At 50.9% G+C, this 17,812-nt stretch overlaps 1 protein-coding gene across 4 annotated transcripts in view; it reads right to left on the bottom strand.

Moving 5' to 3' along the window:
- Positions 1-17,812, bottom strand: part of SLC2A9 (solute carrier family 2 member 9) — a 251,137-nt gene that overhangs the window by 18,697 nt on the left and 214,628 nt on the right. For all 4 annotated transcript variants that reach the window (XM_045474551.1, XM_045474553.1, XM_045474552.1 and 1 more), the window contains one exon: positions 3,113-3,240. In XM_045474551.1, coding sequence (XP_045330507.1) covers positions 3,113-3,240 — 128 coding nt within the window. The remainder of the gene's footprint in view (positions 1-3,112; positions 3,241-17,812) is intronic.

Raw genomic sequence — 17,812 nt, 5'->3', positions numbered from 1 at the left:
AAGGCTATCAAAAACTGGGTTACGGTGAATGGAGTTTGACACACACCAAAGCCCTGTGGGCAGAGGAAGGGCACGTGGGGGTGACATCCATGGGTGGGACCGTGTTCTTCCTCCCACTGGTACGGGACCTTCAAGTGTCCTGAGCCTGCTGAGTCTGACTTTCCTCCTCCAAGGGTGGGCAATGGCCGTCATTATGGAAGGGCAGATTTCTGGCTCCTCCCCTCTGGACACGAGGCACTTTGCATTTCCCCTGGGGCGAACCGTGTGACTGAGGCTTTCACTCAAGGGCATTTGCGCGGTGGCAGCCCGCATCACTGCCGGGCGAGGCCTTAGCGGACAGGTGTGAGACCCGTCACTTGCAGGGGCTGTTGCTGCAGAGGGCAGAAGCCTGAGTCGGGAAGTCCCGGGGCAGGATCTCCAGTCCCCCCCGCTCCCCGCAGTGAACACCTAGCATGAACAAGACACGGTCCTGGGTGCTTTAAAGCCCCTGAGACTTGGGCACCGTTTCCTCCTGCAGCAAACCCGAACCATCCTGGCCGACATGTGGGGGCAATGAGACCTAGCGTGCCATGGCGTGACTGCGCGCGTGACCTGCTCTGTCGTGGCCGCTGTCCTCTCCTGCACCCCTTCCCTGACAAAAGTCACCCAGCTGAGTGGGCCGAACCAGCAGGTGCTTGAGGAACCCGGCACAAGCCTGGCCCGTACACACCGAGTCCCTGGCAGCGTCTCGAGGGACAGGCAGCGCTATGTCTCTGCTGGGAGAAGCTGTGGACGGGTTAGGATTCGCCAGACGAGTGACACGAAATAAAGGTCAGATGGATCCGATCAGCTGGAGACCCCTCTGAGGTGCGTGCCTGCGTGTGCACGTGTGTGCGCGTGTGTGCGCGTGTGCGTGTGCATATTTAAGCGTAAATTAACTCCTCGGGCCCAGCTCGAACGCACTTGTAGGAAGGAATCCCCTGCCGTATAACCAAGGGCTCCTTCGTCCCCTTGTCTCACAGGCGAGGACGAGGGACTGGGCTCAAGTCCTGCTCTGTCATTTCCCAGGGGAGGACCTTGGGGAGTGGCCGCATCTCCCCGAGCTCTGGTCCGCTGGTCCGCTGGTCCGCATGAGGGAGACACGAAGGCACGACCTCCCGGCACTGACAGGGGTTGACTGGGGCCTGGCACCCAGCAAGTGCTCAGCGAACACCGGTGTTCCAGAAGCGCCTCATGCTGTTTGCTCATGAACCGTGGTGGGAAAATGAGGGGTCGTGTTTGGGGTTGGGGGGCTTTCACCGTCCCCCAACCCCAAACTGCTCGGAAGACAGTGGCCTACTTCCCAGGCACAGAAAGCTTAGGGGTGGGCCAGGTGAAGCCTCTAGAGTTCTCCACTTACATTGCAGGGGTGGTAGGGGGGTCCGTGTCGACAGAGAAGTGGTTTGAAGTTAATTTTCCCCAGATAATGAATATTTTACTGATCCCTGGCTCTGCTGGCTTTGACCCAAACAGGAAAAAGCCATTTCAGGTTCGAAGTCATTGAAAAGACAACTTGTTATGTTCTGGCCGCTCCGAGGACGGGAGGAAATGGGCGTGGGGCCCAGGGCGTCCCCCATGTCATGCACGCTTCAGAGGCAGGGTGCCTGTACCTCAGATGCAGTTGGCGACGCTTTAAAAGTCACACGGCGGGTCAGCCTCTCGCCCAGACTAGTGAATCGCAGGCAGAGAATGCCCACAAGTAAGAGGCCCCGGGACAGAGGGACCAGGTTGGGTGGTGACTGCAGGACCTCGGGCTGACTGTGTCTGTTCCCTGAGCCTCAGCCTCTCGGCAGTGAGGTGGATGACAGGAAACCCCAGCTCAGGGCTGTAGGAGTGGGCACAGAAGCAGCCGTGTGCAAGGGACCTGTAACCACGGATGCAGGTTTAACCATCATGCGGTGCTGTGGCCAGGCCTGTTGACCTGGGACTCAGTCGAGCTTACAGCAGGGCCTCTGGGATGTGCTGGGCTTGGTGCTAGTCAATTAATAAGCAAAGTATTAACCCCAGGGGAGGGGGGGAGGGTTGAAATGGTCCCTGAGAATGGATGGTGGTTCTTCCTCAGGGACGTCTGATGGATTCTCACCTTCACTGATGGTATCACTTCTGTCATGGGCAGCAGGGAGCCCTGGAGGCATTAGAGCAGAGGAGCTGGACCCTCTTTGGCATGCAGCTGGGCCCCTGGTTCTGGGCAGAACACCTGTAAAGTCCTCGTCTTTTGTGCTCCTGCCCCCAGAGAACTCTCTGATCTCATTTCTTGCCTCTGCCATTATCGTTCCTCACTCTGTTCCAGCTACACTGGCCTCTTTGCTATTCCTTACACAGGCCAAGCATGGCCCTGCCTCAGGACCCTTGCACTTGCTGTTTCTCTGCCTGGACCTCTCCATTCCTGGGCTGCTTCACTTCACTCAGGTCTCTGCCCAGGTGTCACCTCCCTTGAGGTGTCGCCTCTAAAATACGAGGTGTCACTGTCACATGTAAAATCGCACATCTGTTTCTGCTGCTTCCCTTTCTGGCTCCAGGACCAACAAGAACAGGTTTTTGTGCCCACTCTATCCCCATCGCCTGAAACAGTGCCTGGTACAGAGTAGGGACTCAATAAATACGTGCTGAATAAACGAGCGAGTTGACCTACACAGAAAGAACTTGTATCCATTTCCCGAGTTAGCATTTCCCTGTCCGTCACAGTCACCCTTGGGACGGTGACCCCGTCAGCTTGGTTACGATGCCAATGAGGATGTCCGACGCATGGCACGTTGCAGCGTGCACTGTCACTGTTACCCGGACCTCGTCTAGCACCGTCACAAGCACATGCACAAAGGCAGGTCTGGGATTCTAACCTAGGCTTCCCTGCAGACCCTCAGCGACGGGAAGCCCACTCCCTCTGAGGCAGCCCTTGGCATCCTGGGCAGCTCCTGGAAGGTGCAGGAAGGAGAAAGCGAATTAAGGGTTTGAGCCAAGGCGCATTTCTGCCGTCCTTAGGCCAAGAGCGTGAGTTTCCCAGTTGTGACGGACCCGGCCTCTGCTCTGTGGATCAGCCCTCAGGGTGCCGAGTCAGAGGGCATCCCGTGGGCAAGAGACCCCTCGGCGGTCATACCTGAATGAACGGGAAGAGGAGCCCCACGGCGAAGTTGGAGAGCCAGTTGACGGTGCCCGCGATGATGAAAGCAGCCGGCCGCTGGGGCTGCTGGAAGAACTCGCCGGTCAGGATGAACGGGATGCCCCCTGTGGGGGCAGAGCAAGGGCACACGATTAATCACCACGACAAGGTGACAAGGTCGTGCTGCCGGCCTCCATCTTCACATGGCAGGGCAGCAACCTTTCTAGAAGAGCCATAAGAGCTGGCCCTGCCTGGGCGAGGGACAGCTTCAGGAATGCGTGCTGGAGTCAGCCCCTAACTCCTCAAAGTGTACGAACCGCCTCTCTGACCTGGCGCATCCCAGTGAGAGGCGACTGATCCTGTTGGCTCTCCCAACGCCTTCTGAATCAAGCTGTAACCCGCCACAAAATGACTACGATAGATGCTAACTTGATTTCCAAGGCAAGTGACATTCACTGGCATATTGTGTCAGGCAGGTCCTGGCTCCCATATTCCCTGGGAGAGAAACCTGAAGCCCAGAGAGCTTACTTGACTTACTCAAGGTCACCCAGCTCCAGTGTAGCAGGGCCAGAACTGAGGCTTGGGACTCGACCTCCACAGGTCGGCACTGCCCCTGTTGATCCTTGCCTGACGGGGCGGAAACCCTCACTCAACCGGTGAACCATTCGTCTTCCTGATCTCCCCTATGACTGGATGGGTGGTGGGTCCCAGTCCCAGAGTCGTCCCGGCAGCGGGACGTCACTCAGCAGAAACATCACTGGCATTGACGGAGGACAGTTGTTTATCTTGAGGACTATAATGTGCAGTTGCACGATGTTTGTCACCCCTCACCTCCTGGATGCCCGGAGCTCCCCACAGGGGCTTGCACCCATTTCCAAATGTCCTCGGGGTGCCACACGTAGCTGAGAATCCCCAAGGTCTGCACCGTACTCTCCCTGAACTCAGCGAGATCCAGGATTGGGCCCTGTGCCCAGACCCAGGACCTGGGGCTCAGCATGGCCACTGGGGTCCTGTTTGCACCACCCCCCAAATGCAATCCCCACTGTGCCAATCAGATCTACATGCTGGCGTCGTACAGACAAGGGTAGTGGAAGGGGAATGCCAGACTCTAGGAAGACACTTAAGGGTGCCATGGTTGTTGACCGTGCTGGGGCTGGTCCTACAGTGGTGGACGACAGGAGCAATGTCCTGCCCTCTTGGGATTCATTCCCTCTTCTGGAAGGGGGGGGGTGGTGGGGAGAAATGACTTGTCTATGAAAAAGAAGTGAACGAATGAATAAGTAATTACAACATGCGCTAAGTATGGAGGGAACACACTCAGCACTGGAGGGAGCGGCGGTCAAGGAGGCCTCTCTGGGAGGCGATGGGTCAGATGTGACTTGAAGGAGGAGACACAGCTTGCCAACATTTGGGGAAGACTGCCAGGCAGAGGGACGGGAGGGTGAAAGGGATTGGGTCAAGGTCTAGAGCAGAGGCCACTGTGTTGACCGAGGGGAGAGAGGAATGGTATTAAGCGGGAAAGGGAAGCAGGACCAATTAAGCAGCCTCTTGTAGATCAAGGAGAGGGTCTGCTACTGAAGAAAAACAATGCGGGGTTTTGAGTAGGGGCTGATGTGATCCGCCTGCATTTTGTAGAGACCACAGCTGTTTAGAGAGGGGACCGGAGGGTGGAGTGGTGGCTGCAGGAGGCTGCTGGCCAGGGCAGGAGGAGGCCATGGTTGCCTAGAGGGCTTGCATGGTGCCAGTGGGGATGGAAGGAAGGGGCAGACTTCAGAGACTCCACCCCATGGAAGCAAAGCTTTCGCTGTGAGTGTTACAAACAACATATACTGCTCAAGTTCAACCAAGAAACCCAAGGTGACAGGGGTCACAGGACGACTCAAGCCTGTCCCTTCAGAGTGTTCACTGTTATAACCCCTCTATTCTGCCAGCAAGCCTTGGCCTCCAGCACATCAAAATGACTCAGAATGGACCAGCCCCTCATCCCCCATTAGACTATGAGCCCTCCAGGGCAGACAGTGTCCCCATCTGCCTGGCCTCTTGGGCAGAGAGTAGATATGTGATCGATATTCACGTACTTGTATTAGACACTCAAAATTTGATTTTGAAAAGATCTGATACATTGTTTACTACAAAGAAAGGAGACTTTCCATATCTTAAAGGTATCTATCAAAATGTGCAAGAACAACCGTGACGCGTTGAAACGTGCGAAAATCAGCCTTTAGGTCTTAGCAAGCACAATATTGCCTTGTCGAGAGTCTGTCGCACAGCCGGTTGTTCCCGCAGCTACCGCCACTGGGAGCCGTGCGGCACACCCTCGGGGGTCAGTTCACAGCTACTGTGAAGCTTGGACAGGGCTGGAGGCTGGTGTGCCACCTGCCCTGACTTCCCTAGGTGTGGTTTGGAAGCACCTGTCGGTAGCTCCATTAACATTCCTTATACTGGTACATCAGCTTACGGTGGAGCAGAGAATGTTGATACACCTGCCTCCCCGCGTGTCTCTGTGTTTCTTCAGGGCTGGGCCACGACCTGTTTGTTGGGGGTGGCCCTCGCTCCTGGCACAGCACTTAGGATACAGATGCTAGGGACTCAGTAAACGTCTGCAGGACCCACAAGGAACGAGCAAGACACTGTGAAGTTCACAGCACATCTACATTGGGTCTCCTCTCTCCTCCCTTCAGGCCACCTCTGAGGGCAAATACAAGAAACAATAAGAATTCTGTACAGCCTGTTTTGCTGATTGGTGTTCATTTCCGTGATCCCCCTTGAACCTAACAACCGGGTGGTAAAGCACAGCGGGCTAGGGCTTGGCCTCTGGTGTCAGTAAGAACACGTTTAAATGCAGCTCTACCGAATCTCTTTAGAATTAAGGCTTCTCACCTGCACAGTGATGACAGTAGGAACTTACCACGGAGGTATTTGTGAGGATTAAATGACTAGTAAGCGCTTAGTATTAAGTAGGGCACATGAGAGGCATTCAGTAAGTGTTAGCTTCTATAATTAATATGATAAGTGTTAGCTTTTTCTTCTTATTATAGAAAGAATTATTTCCCTTCATTTTGTCATGAGCTAGCTGAAGTTCAGAAAACGGGAGTGACATGCCCAAGGACTCTTAGCCAAGAGTGATGATGATGGTGACGATGACAAAACGAAGATGCTGGCGGTGATGATTATAAAAAGGACAATGGTGCTGCTGCGACTGCTGATGGGGGTGACAGTAAGTGGCACATATTGTAAAAAGCACTTGACATACGTTATTGCATTGAATTGCCACTAGTATGTGGTATTTGTTACTACTATTTTTCCCATTTAATGTGTAAAGAAACAGAGGCGTAAGAAAGTTAACTGATTCCCTCGAATCATACCACCAGTGGGACTCGAATTCAAGGCTGGGTAACTGCCAGTGTGAGTCTCAATGACTCCATTGTGACGCAAGCAAGACTAAAGACGTTTACAATTCTTAAAATATGGGAAAGGAACTTAAGAGTATTCATGGTTTTATCTGAGTGCCCTACCAACTTCTGGAATTCATTTTTCTCTTTTGTCTGAAGGCAATGTTAGCCTGGTTTCCTGAGAGCCTCTCACTGTTTCTTTAAATCCAAAGTAAAATGAGAAAGAATGGGGTGTGATATGCAAACAGAGTGGATTTCTGGTAGGTCCTTTATTTTTCTGTTGTTTTTCAAAAATGAAAATTGTGTCGTTATATTTTTCTGATTATCATGAGTAATACGTACCCATTTTCAACAATTAAAGAAAGCATACAATGTAGAAAAGCATGAAAGGAAACAAAAGTCATCCCTAGACCTTCCATCCAGAGATGATACCCACTTGTGTTTTGGTACTTGGCACGGACAGTGAATGTTGCTAGAGAGAAGCCTAGAGCTAGTCCAATACTTATCCTTTAGGCAACTGGCTTTCTCCTGAAGAAATCCTTTCTTATGCTTCAAGTTATTAACTGAACTGTTTACTAACTGTGATGTGTCTGGGGTTGGTCTCCCCATAACCGTCTTTCTTAGAACACAGTGACTCTGTCTCAACTACAGATCGCTCTTCATTTACTTCCTATCTTAGATTTGAAAGCCTCTTCTGGTCTACCTGTTGGACTCTCTACTCCACAGACAGTGATTATCTGTATGTTGGATTAATTTTCTCCCTCTTCCATGTCTGTTGTTTCCTGAATGACTTGATTATCTTGTGTCTAAACAGATTTTGCATGCTTCAGGCAATCTCTCCCTTCTTTCTCTTCTTCATCTCTTCTCTTTTCTTCCTTCTTCTGGTCCCATGTTGGTGCATTCCCTGTGCCACTGCCTTTTGTCTTTCCATGGGAGAATGAGTTGTTCCATCCAGATTGCCATCCGCCCCGATGTGGTGATTCATCCTCAACACCTTTTCTGATCTCATTCCACGATGTCTTTTCTTTCAAATCACAATTGGGGGTGTGGGTACTGTCTTTTAGTAACTTTTCCATAAATGGAGGCCAACGTTAGGGCTGGGGAGCAGAGCAAACTTGGAGCATCTGGGCTCTGCTCTGGCCTCTGAGATTTTAAGTGACACGCACCAGAATCCATTCCAGGAGGTCAGGGGTACACCCGGCTTTTGTGGGCTTCAACTGGTCTCCTCAAATTAGAATAGTCTTGGAAAATGAGAAGTCTTTTGGGGAGGACTGCTACGGGGGAAAGTATCTTCCCCAGGACTGCTGACTCATCTCCTCACTCTAGTTTCCCCACCAATCAGGGATGTTAGGGAGAGTTCTTAGGGGGTATTGAATCCCCTTCCCTGGTCAGTGCTGTTTCGGAAGGGTGGAGACAGAATGTCCTATGCTAGAATATCCTTCCTTGGCTGCCAATTTTCACAGCCTATGGTATGTTTCCTTCTTGGCTTGCTGCTGGCCATATTTTTTTTTTTCCGTATCAAAGTTAAGGTTTGTTTGGTTGGTTTTTTTTTAACAACTTTTTTAAAGCTCATTTTGTTAGGTATTTGTGGGAGGAAGATCTGTCAGAAGGCTGTACATGACCACATTTACCTAAAATCCCTTAGTAACTCGTTTTGTAAAGTTAAGGTATTGGTGTTTCTTGTGGTAGGTGTGCGGTTGGCACTCATTTTAAAATAACGTGCTTCAGAATTAAAGGGCAGTTGGAAACAATCCCTTCTGGCACAGGATTTTGACAAGGGGGTGCCTTCTTCCAAAATCTCTGGTCGGGGCCCTTTACTTTGTGGATCTTGTTGTTTACAAAAAGATTTTAGATGCCATATCTCACTGGATCTTTCTTCACAACCCAACTATGAGTTGTGAATTATCGCTGCAGATTAGGAAACTGAGGCTCTAGAAGACGAAGGGCTAATGTTACTGGTCCCACTTGTAAATGAAAGATGTGGAGACCGCTTGTAGGTAACAGGCTTGAGCAACGGCCCCCAATGACCCCCTGGGCTGAATGCAAACAGGTGCATTAAGCGACCCACCCTGAACCAGCCGTAAGCCCCAACTGACCATCGGGCTACTTGTAACCGGGCACAGTTACCGAAAAAGGAAAATTCCATATGTTCTCATACCTCCTCACTCCCTCCAGTACTATAGCCCCTCGTCACCCCTCGTGCCAGACAGTTTCTCCTTTGCTGTCCTGCTCGCTGCCCCCCGTGCAGTGACTGTATTCGAGAAACTTCTATGTCCTTTGTTCTGCTTTGGGTGAATTCTTTCACTTCCTCCTGCTGCCGGCCTCCACCTGACTGGGCCACTCCAATCACCCCTGATTGCACCCACGAAAGAGGATGCAAAGTTGGATTTTAGGACTCAAAATCCTGCCTTCTTTTGACTGCACCTCTCGGCTCAAAAGGATAAAAGATGACAGTGGATTCATGCTGCTGTTTCCACTCTGTATCCAGCGGGCCTCGCACGGAGTTCTCTTCACGTCACAGGACCCATACCTACTGCCTAGGAGTATGGTGCAGCTTAAACTTCGCAAATTGTGTTTATGTCTCTTGGCCGACATTCGTTGTTATCTTATTTGGTTCCTACTTGTTATTTTATTTGGCTATGTTATTCTGGATTCGCCGGAAGCAGACCCTGACATGGGTTTTGTGTGTGAGTTGTTTCTAGAAAATGCCGGTAAGGGTGTGGGTAACTGAAGGAAGTGCATAGAGGTGTGTTATCAGCAAGTCACCTCTGTGGGCCACCAGAACTTAATCCGGTTGGGGCCTCTCGGGAAACTGTGTGGAAAACACATCTCGGAATGAAGACAGCAACAGTCCCTACCTCTTGGCATTGTTTTGAGGACCAAATGGAACGTGCTTAGCAATGTGTGCCTGCAGTATTCCAGAAGACTGCTCTATCATTTCTGCTTGTGGCTTCCCCCCACGCGGCCGTTAGTCCCTTCCCCCTCCTCTTCTATTTTCTAGCTCTTGCCAGGCACCTGGGTAAAATGTCAAATTTTATTTCATTTTTGTATAAAAGAAATAAAGGGCAACTGTCCAAACTATTCTATAATTCAGATTATTACATTCTTTGAATGGAGCCACTATCATCAACTTGAAAAGCCCTATAATAAGGGCTTTTAAATCTCCTTAATAGTCTCCACAGGTGTGCCCCATGCCACTTAATCCTTTAAACACATTTTCTCCTTAAGTAGGAGTTTTAAAAATACCTTCAAAGTTTTTTTAACTTAAGAGGCGCCTGGGTGGCTCAGTCGGCTAAGCATCCAACTTCGGCTCAGGTCACGATCTCACGGTTCGTGAGTTTGAGCCCCGCATCAGGCCCTCTGCTGTCAGCACGGAGCCTGCTTCGGATCCTGTGTGCCCCCCTCTCTCTTCCCCTCCCCCGCTTGTGCTCTCTGACTCTCTCAAAATAAACAAACTTTAAGAACAAATTTTTTTTTAATTTAATATAATTTTGAAAATTCTTCACGGATATTTTGCTGTGCTTATTTCGTTACACTTTATCTTTTTTGTCTGCTCATCTGTCCATTTTCATCCAACATTTACATTCTAAGTCCTGTGCTGGGCATTTTTAGGATCTACTAATCTATGTGATGAGTCCACATAACTACGTTAGGAGGGGGGTATTCTGATACCCATTTGAAAGATGAGGAAATCGAGGCACAGAGCAGCAAAGTGGCTTGCTGAAGGCCACACAAGCTGTCACCAAGAGCTTCCGATTCAGATAAAAGATCCTCCCCCCTGCCCATTCTCTAGGAGACGCTGGAGAGAGGGCAAAGGCACTATTTCCCAAACAGCTTTGTTTTGTGACAAAAATCAGGCCATCAGCCATCAGCACACCTGCAGCTTGCAGGGAGCTGGCACCAGCACGCACTTGGTGCAGGAAGGGGGGCAGCGCGAGGGGGGGCTGTCTGCTCGGGAAGCCCCTCGCCTTGAAGGGTGCCTGTTCCGCCAAACGGGGAGAAGGCAGGTCTGTCCCCTCAGAGGGGGTGTCCACCTCTTCAGGCATGTGCTTCCCAGGTAGGGAAGGACGGGCCATGTGGCAGGTGCAGCCCAGGAATCCCCGGCAGAGGCTCGTCCCATCCTGACTCTCAGTGGGCACTTCTGGCTCCGCGGCCAATAAGGCTTTGGTCCTACGGCAAGCCTCGGTGTCCCCACCTGTAATCTGGGCACTTGATGAGCTCTTCAGAATCTCAGTAAAGCCACCTGTGGCACGTGCTTGGCACACGGTCCGTTATCACCTTGATGAGGCAGCCACCCTGGTGGCCAGGGGCACTGGCTTTGGAGTCAGAAAAACAGCTTCACTTACAGCCTGTGTGACCACAGACAAGTCGTATCGATGGCTCTCAGTTTTCTCATCTATAAAATGAGGACAGTTCCTACCTCTTAGCATTGTTTTGGGGGTCAAACGAGAGTGCTTCAGCACTGTGTGCAACACGTTGCAAAGGCTGCCCCGTAACAACTGGTACAGATATCCTTCTTCCCATGACGCAATCACTTAAATGCTTGTTGAGTATCGGCCACGTGCCAGGCACGGTGCTCGGACATCGGTGGTGAGCAAGGAGCAGGCTCAGCTTCTCCCAGGGCTTCTAGCATCTGGGAATCCACTGAGACAAAATAGCCAGACCGACCACAAGATTAACTTTCTCCTGGCCCCCATCTCTCCTGGGCAATTACAGCAATGGCGAGAGTTAATGGATCAAGAACTTCCTACGTGCCAGGTTCTTGAAAAGTCTGCCCTCTGCAGGACTGAGGCATCGCTAAGATCCCTTAGAAGGGATCCCTTAGGAGGAAGACAGCATCAGACATTGTTGGTCTTGGATAAAGAAGAATTACAAGTAGGGGCACCTGGGTGGCTAAGTCGGTTGCGCGTCTGACTTTGGCTCAGGTCATGACCTTGCGATCTGTGAGTTCGAGCCCCACGTCGGGCTCTGTGCTGACAGCTCGGAACCTGGAGCCTGCTTCGGAGTCTGTGTCTCCCTCTCTCTCTGCCCCTCCCCCACTCACACTCTGTCTCTCATTCAAAAATAAATAAACATTAAGAAATTTTTTGAAAAAAAAAAAAGAATTACAAGTCATCAGGAGTCATTGCTCTGAACCAAAGGAGCAAAAGCCATTCCTTTTGTATCCAGAGATGCTGCAAACTCAGGCTTCCACTGTCCAGCCCCATCCCTGCCTTCCACGTGGGGAGACTGACGCCGGAGACGGGAAGTGAGACTCCCTGTCTCAGACTTTCCAACTACCTGTTTGCTGTGTGCACGTCCTTCGTGGCAATTTCTAGCTCCTGCCATGCTCAGATTGTGCCCACTGCTGGAAATGCCCCCAGCAGTGGAGGGACTTCGGGGCACCCAGGATATATGGGCAATTTACTCAGCACAGGCTTGGCCCTCAGTATGGGATATGTAAGCAATGGCACCTGTCTTGCCTCCCTCCCAGCCTAACTACCTGCCCAGGCAGGTAACCAGCAAAGGTCCTGACCAAGGCTGTGGTCTCGCCCACATGAAGCATGTCTTCTAAAGAAATTAAAGGGAGGCTGCTCTAGGAGGGGGAAGGAGACTCGAGTGTGTGTCTAGTTACAGAGAAGGAGGAGGTCCCTTTGCCACCACCCGTGACTTCCATGGAGGGTATCCTTCGTGATCTTTTGACTTCTTTATGCTTTTGCTTATCATGCTCTTCGGAGGTAGGCTGCGTGTTTCTTTTGCTCACTGGTGCTTTCCCCATAGCAAATTGTATCCCTTAATAGATGTTTGTTGAATGGGTGAGTGGATGAATAAATAGGAAATAATGGCCGTTAAGCAAGTCTTTCAAGGGAGAGTGGAAATTCATGATGTGGTCAAGGAACCAGTGGGGTGCAGAGCACAAGAGTGGTTTAGAGGGTGCCTGTTTGGAGGCTGCAGAGGCATCCTTGGCACAGGACTATACGAAGCTGGGTGGACCCCAGGTGTCTGCAGGAGGTTTTAGCAGGAGGCAGGCAGATCAGACTGCTCTGGAAAGTGGTCCCTGATGCAGAGTGGAGCTGGGGTTGCAGAGGGAGAGTGCAGGTAGACAGGGACGCTGGTTAGGAGACGGCTGCTCAGAAAGTGAGAAAACATTGGGAAAATGTTTGTGATAAAGGCCTTGGTGCCTCTCAGTCTCATTAACAGCCACCCTCTGTGATTCTATCTTGCATTTGCATGAGATCAATCATGCGACTTCGTTAAATTCATTCCCGAACACTCCGCTCTGCTGAAACATAAATTGAGTCCCCTCTTGACTTCCAATTAGCATGCTTTGACAAAGACTTTATTCTAGTAGAAGTTCTTTAATCTGGACTTTTAAGTCAAATTCTCAGGTTTGAACATCCACGTGGGAGTTTCCGGGGGAGAGGATGTTTTTGAAGAGTCTTGGGAGCAAATGGGCCATGTAACGCCAAACTGACTCTGCTAATTCTAATTAAAAATGAGGCGCTGCCACATCCTAATAGGTGAGGACAGCTGACGAGCAGGTCAGAAAACACAAGTAAAGTCTATCAGGATAAGCCCACGCTGAGGGGTTCTGGAGGGTAGGTTAACCACACCCTGATGGTCTGTTACTCAGTGTGGTCAGGAGTCTACGTTCCAATGAAGACAGAGGTCAGAGGGCTTGGTGGTACGTTCTTCCGGGCACGCCTTACCGTTCTTCCTCGCTTGCGTGGGCACTAGGGGGGTGTCGAAACAGACAAGCATGGGGGCCTGGATAAGGGGTGCTGCAGGTATAAGGCAGACTGGAATAAGGTCCAGGACCCTGGGGACACCTGTAACTGGAGACCAGCACACCCTCAGCCTGGGTCTTGGTTTTCCCAGCTGCAGAATGGATTGGTTTGTTCATTCTTACAGTGGACACAAGTTACTGAGTTCCTGCTCTAAGCTGGGGCCGTGCTGGGTACCGGGTCTACAGCCCTGGAGGAGCCACGGTGCCTGGGCTACACGGATCTACAATCCTGTGGGTGCACAGTGTTTTCTGGCTCAAGACCCTAGAATGCCCAAACAGATGCTTTCTGCATCTCAGTGTTGGCCCCCCTCCCCCGCCTGCCCGCATCACCAGCCAGGGGCTTTGTCTGCCTTTCCATGAGCCGAGCCCAAGGGCTGGAGAGTTAACACCTCTTCCTTCCCCAGGACCGACTGCAGGAACTCGCTGTAAATACTTCTTTGGGGTCGGGGTGACTCTGACGTGCGTACGTCCTGAGTTGTCCGGAGTTCTCTGGCTGGAATCCGCTCTGCTCACCCTTGGAAATAACTTGATCTGTAAAGCCTCTTCCTTCACCCCCCTTTCCTTCCCCACCTTTTACATGTCTGCTTCCCTCCTGGGATCACCCCCCAAATAAGCTGCTTTCCTTGAGTCCTTGTGTGAAGGTCTCTTCCTAGAGAAACCCATCCCTGGTTTTTGAAGCCCTGCTGTGCCCGAGACTGAGGCCCACAGCAGCCTGCCCTTTTCTGAACTCCTATTGACTTGTAATCGAGACTCCTGGGGCATCTGGGGTGGCCACCTTGTCCTTGCCTCAAAAACAGAAAATCTGGTCTCCGGAACTCCCAGGGCTGACTGCTCACCTCAGTGGTATCTCAACCGGAGTATATCCTGATTGCTTAAAGGGGCTGACTATGTAGGTGGGGGAGAGGGAAAATACTGAGCTGTACCTACATCCGAGACTGAGTTGGCCTACCTGGGGGACAACTGGGTAGGAGAAGAGGAGACAGGGAAACACAGGGCTTTGAATGTGAGGGGGACTCGGGGGCGTCTAATGGGCAGGAGGTGGTCTTTACGGGCAGCTCAGTATGCTAGCGGTGCTGAGATCAAGAGAGAAAGAGAAGAAGGTTTCCAACAACTTTTGCTACGTGCTGTGAATTTAAACTGCTTCTTTTTGGACATGGGGCTGGGACTGACGCCTGTAGAATGTGACTGTGGGCTGGGCTGTGGCGGGTGGGGTGGCTGGCTGGGCATTTTCAGGCTTATCATGAGTTCTCCTTTGCCTTTTCCTGGATCGTCCTTCTAGAAGTCCCCGAGGACGTGCTGTCATGCCCACTTTACTGACGGGTGGGGAGAACACATGATTTGTTTCTCAAACCCGGACATTTTCGGAGTCCGTGGGTGCCACTGAGAATCACCTCGGACATCAGGTATAATCTGAACCGACTACTGATGCGAGAATCGAGGCCCAAGGTAAAAACTCTCAGCTAAGGTCCCACAGCTGGTAAGGCAGTGGCAGAAGGTGGGATTCGAACCCACATCTACTGGACTTTCCATGAAATCGTCAGGCAAGGCAAACATCTTAAATGACATCACAGCCACCTGTGCTGAGCATGGACAGTGTGACTGTCTATGCAGTTACGGTGAGTAACTCTAATGTGCCTAAGACTCTTTCTAGGTAGGTAACATTATTCCCAATTTACAGACGAGGAAACCGAGACATGGAAAGGTGAGGTGACTGCCCAAGTCATTCACCTGATACACAGCAGACAGGATTTGACGCCTGGTCTTCCGGCCATGCCAGCTCTGAGGCTGAGTAAGGGAGAGCAGAGAAGGAAGCCCACATTCAGATGATGAAAACACGGGACCCAGACAACGGAACACGTGACATGCGGCCAAGTTTAGACTATGCGCGTGCAACCTCATTGGGCCCTGTAGCTTTTTCCGACTTTTCTTGGGAGTCTCTCTGAGCAGTGCGGGGAACTTCTCTTTCTTTCCCAGGTGCCTTCCTCAGCTCCGCACTCAGCTCAGCTCAGCTCCTGAGGCCGTGGCAGGCGCTCATGCCGAGCTAAAAGCTCCCAGGGACCCAGTGGCCCCAGCCACATTTCCTGGAGCCTGGCTCCGCTCAGCCCGGCTCCTGAGGGTTACCTGCCTGAGGGCCGAGCCAGACTGCAACTCCCGCTGGCCCTTTTCCACACCCTGGGTTCCTCCCTCCACCTCAAGTGCCAGCCTTTTTGAGAAAAGGCCAAAGCCGCTGAGACAGAGGAGAAGCAGGAGAGGGCCTGCAGCTGTCCACGAGGCTGGCCTGACCCTGGCGGTCTCCTCCATGGGGAGCCTCCTTCCTCCTCCTCCCACCCCTGTCCGCCCGGAACACCCCTTCTTACCGTTTCAGCTTCACTGCTCGTCACTACCTGTCCCCTGCCTGCCAGGCTGCTGGCACCTTCTTCTCTGCGCCCACGGGCCCTGCGCACCGAGAGATGCCCCGTCAAGAGGCCCAGACAAGGTGCTTGGGGAGGGCGTGTGCAGCGAAGGGGGATCATGTGTGAACTATCACGTGAACAATTGAAGGGGAGAATCTAGAAACGAGTATGTGACGGAGCTAACAGATAAAGAAGAACTAAAACTCGGTGTTTCAGGGGCAGGACTGGCTTAGAACCTGCTTCTTGAGGAATCATGTTGTCCCTTCTTGGGCCATGCCTTTCCAGCTGGGGCTGGACTCCAGGTCAACCCGGCTCCTTTCCATGAAATCCTGTCAATAAGCTTCCTTGTATCCCTCAAGTGACAGGGAGCTCACTCCTTTGAGAAGTAAAGAGCTCGAATCTGAGCCTGACCCCAGCTGAGACCTCACAGAGAAGTGAGGCTCCCTTTTCTGGAGCTTCTCTGAGGCTGGCAGGTGCACCGCGGAAACTCCAAGCATACCAAAGCTTCCAAGATCTACAAGGGAGACCTGAAACCATGCAATTCCTAGAGCAGAACGCAGGCGGTAATTTCTCTGACATCGGCTGTAGAAACATTTTTCCAGTTATGTGTCCTCTGGCAACGGAAGCAAAAGCAAAATTAAACTATTGGGACTACACCAACAAAACAAAACAAAACAAAACAAAACAAAACAAAACAAAACACTGCTTTTGTACAGTGGAGGAAACCATCAACAAAACCAAAAGGCAATTTACTGAATGGGAGAACATATTTGCAATGATATATCTGATAAGGAGTTAATATCCAAAATATAGCAATGACTTATACAATTCAACACCAAAAAAAAGCAATCTAATTTAAAAATGGGCAAAAGACATGAACAGACATTTCTCTAAGAAAGACCTACAGTTGGCCAACAGACACATGAAAAGATGCTCAGCATCACTCATCATCAAGGAAATGCAAATCAAAACCACAATGAGAGACTGCCTTGCACCTGTCAGGTTGACTCGTATCAAGAAGACGAGAAATGACAAGTGTTGGTGAGGATGTGGAGAAAAAGGAACCCTTGTGCACTGTTGGTGATGTGAATTGGTCCAGCCACTGCGGAAAACAATATGGAGGATCCTCAAAAAACTAAAAAGAGAACTACCATATGACCTGGTAACTGCACTACTGGGCATTTACCCAAAGAAAACAAGACACTAATTAGGGGCGCCTGGGTGGCTCAGTCGGTTAAGCATCCAACTTCGGCTCAGGTCATGATCTCACAGCTCGTGGGTTCAAGCCCCACATCAGGCTTTGTGCTGACAGCTCAGAGCCTGGAGCCCGCTTCGGATTCTGTGTCTCCCCCCCTCCCCCCTGCCTCTCCCCCACTGGCTCTGTCTCTTTCTCAAAAAGAAAACAAGACACTAATTCAAAAAGATATATGCACCTCTGTGCTTTGCAGCATTATTACAACAGCCAAGATACGGAAGCAGCTCAAGTGTCCACTGACAGATGACTGGATAGAGAAGATATGGGGTGTGTGTGTGCGTGTGTGTATGTGTGTGTATGTGTGTGTATCTGAATGCTGGCATATTACTCAGCCATAAAAAGAATGTAGTCTTGCCATTTGCAATGACATGGACAGAGGTAGAGAGTATAATGCTACATAAAACAAGTCAAAGAAAGACAAACACCATATGATTTCACTCTATGTGGAATTTAAGAAACAAAATGAACAAACAAAATACAAAAGAGACATGTCTCACATGTCTAAAAGACAGACCTTAAAATACAGAGGACAGGGGCGCCTGGGTGGCTCAGTCGGTTAAGCATCTGACTTCAGCTCAGGTCATGATCTTGCGGTCCATGAGTTCGAGCCCCGCGTCGGGCTCTGGGCTGATGGCTCAGAGCCTGGAGCCTGCTTCCAACTCTGTGTCTCCCTCTCTCTCTCTGCCCCTCCCCCGTTCATGCTCTGTCTCTGTCTCAAAAATAAATAAACATTAAAAAAAAATTAAAAAAATACAGAGAACAAATTGGTGGCTGCCAGAGGGCAGGTGGGTGGGGAAACAGGTGAAGGGGATTAAGAGTACATTTATCTTGAGGAGCACTGAGTAAAGGACAGGATTGTTGAATCATTATGTTGTACACCTGAAACTAATA

This window comes from Leopardus geoffroyi, chromosome B1 (assembly GCF_018350155.1).
Source record: "Leopardus geoffroyi isolate Oge1 chromosome B1, O.geoffroyi_Oge1_pat1.0, whole genome shotgun sequence".
NCBI lineage: Eukaryota > Metazoa > Chordata > Mammalia > Carnivora > Felidae > Leopardus > Leopardus geoffroyi.
This window is presented reverse-complemented; position numbering and strand designations above follow the sequence as displayed.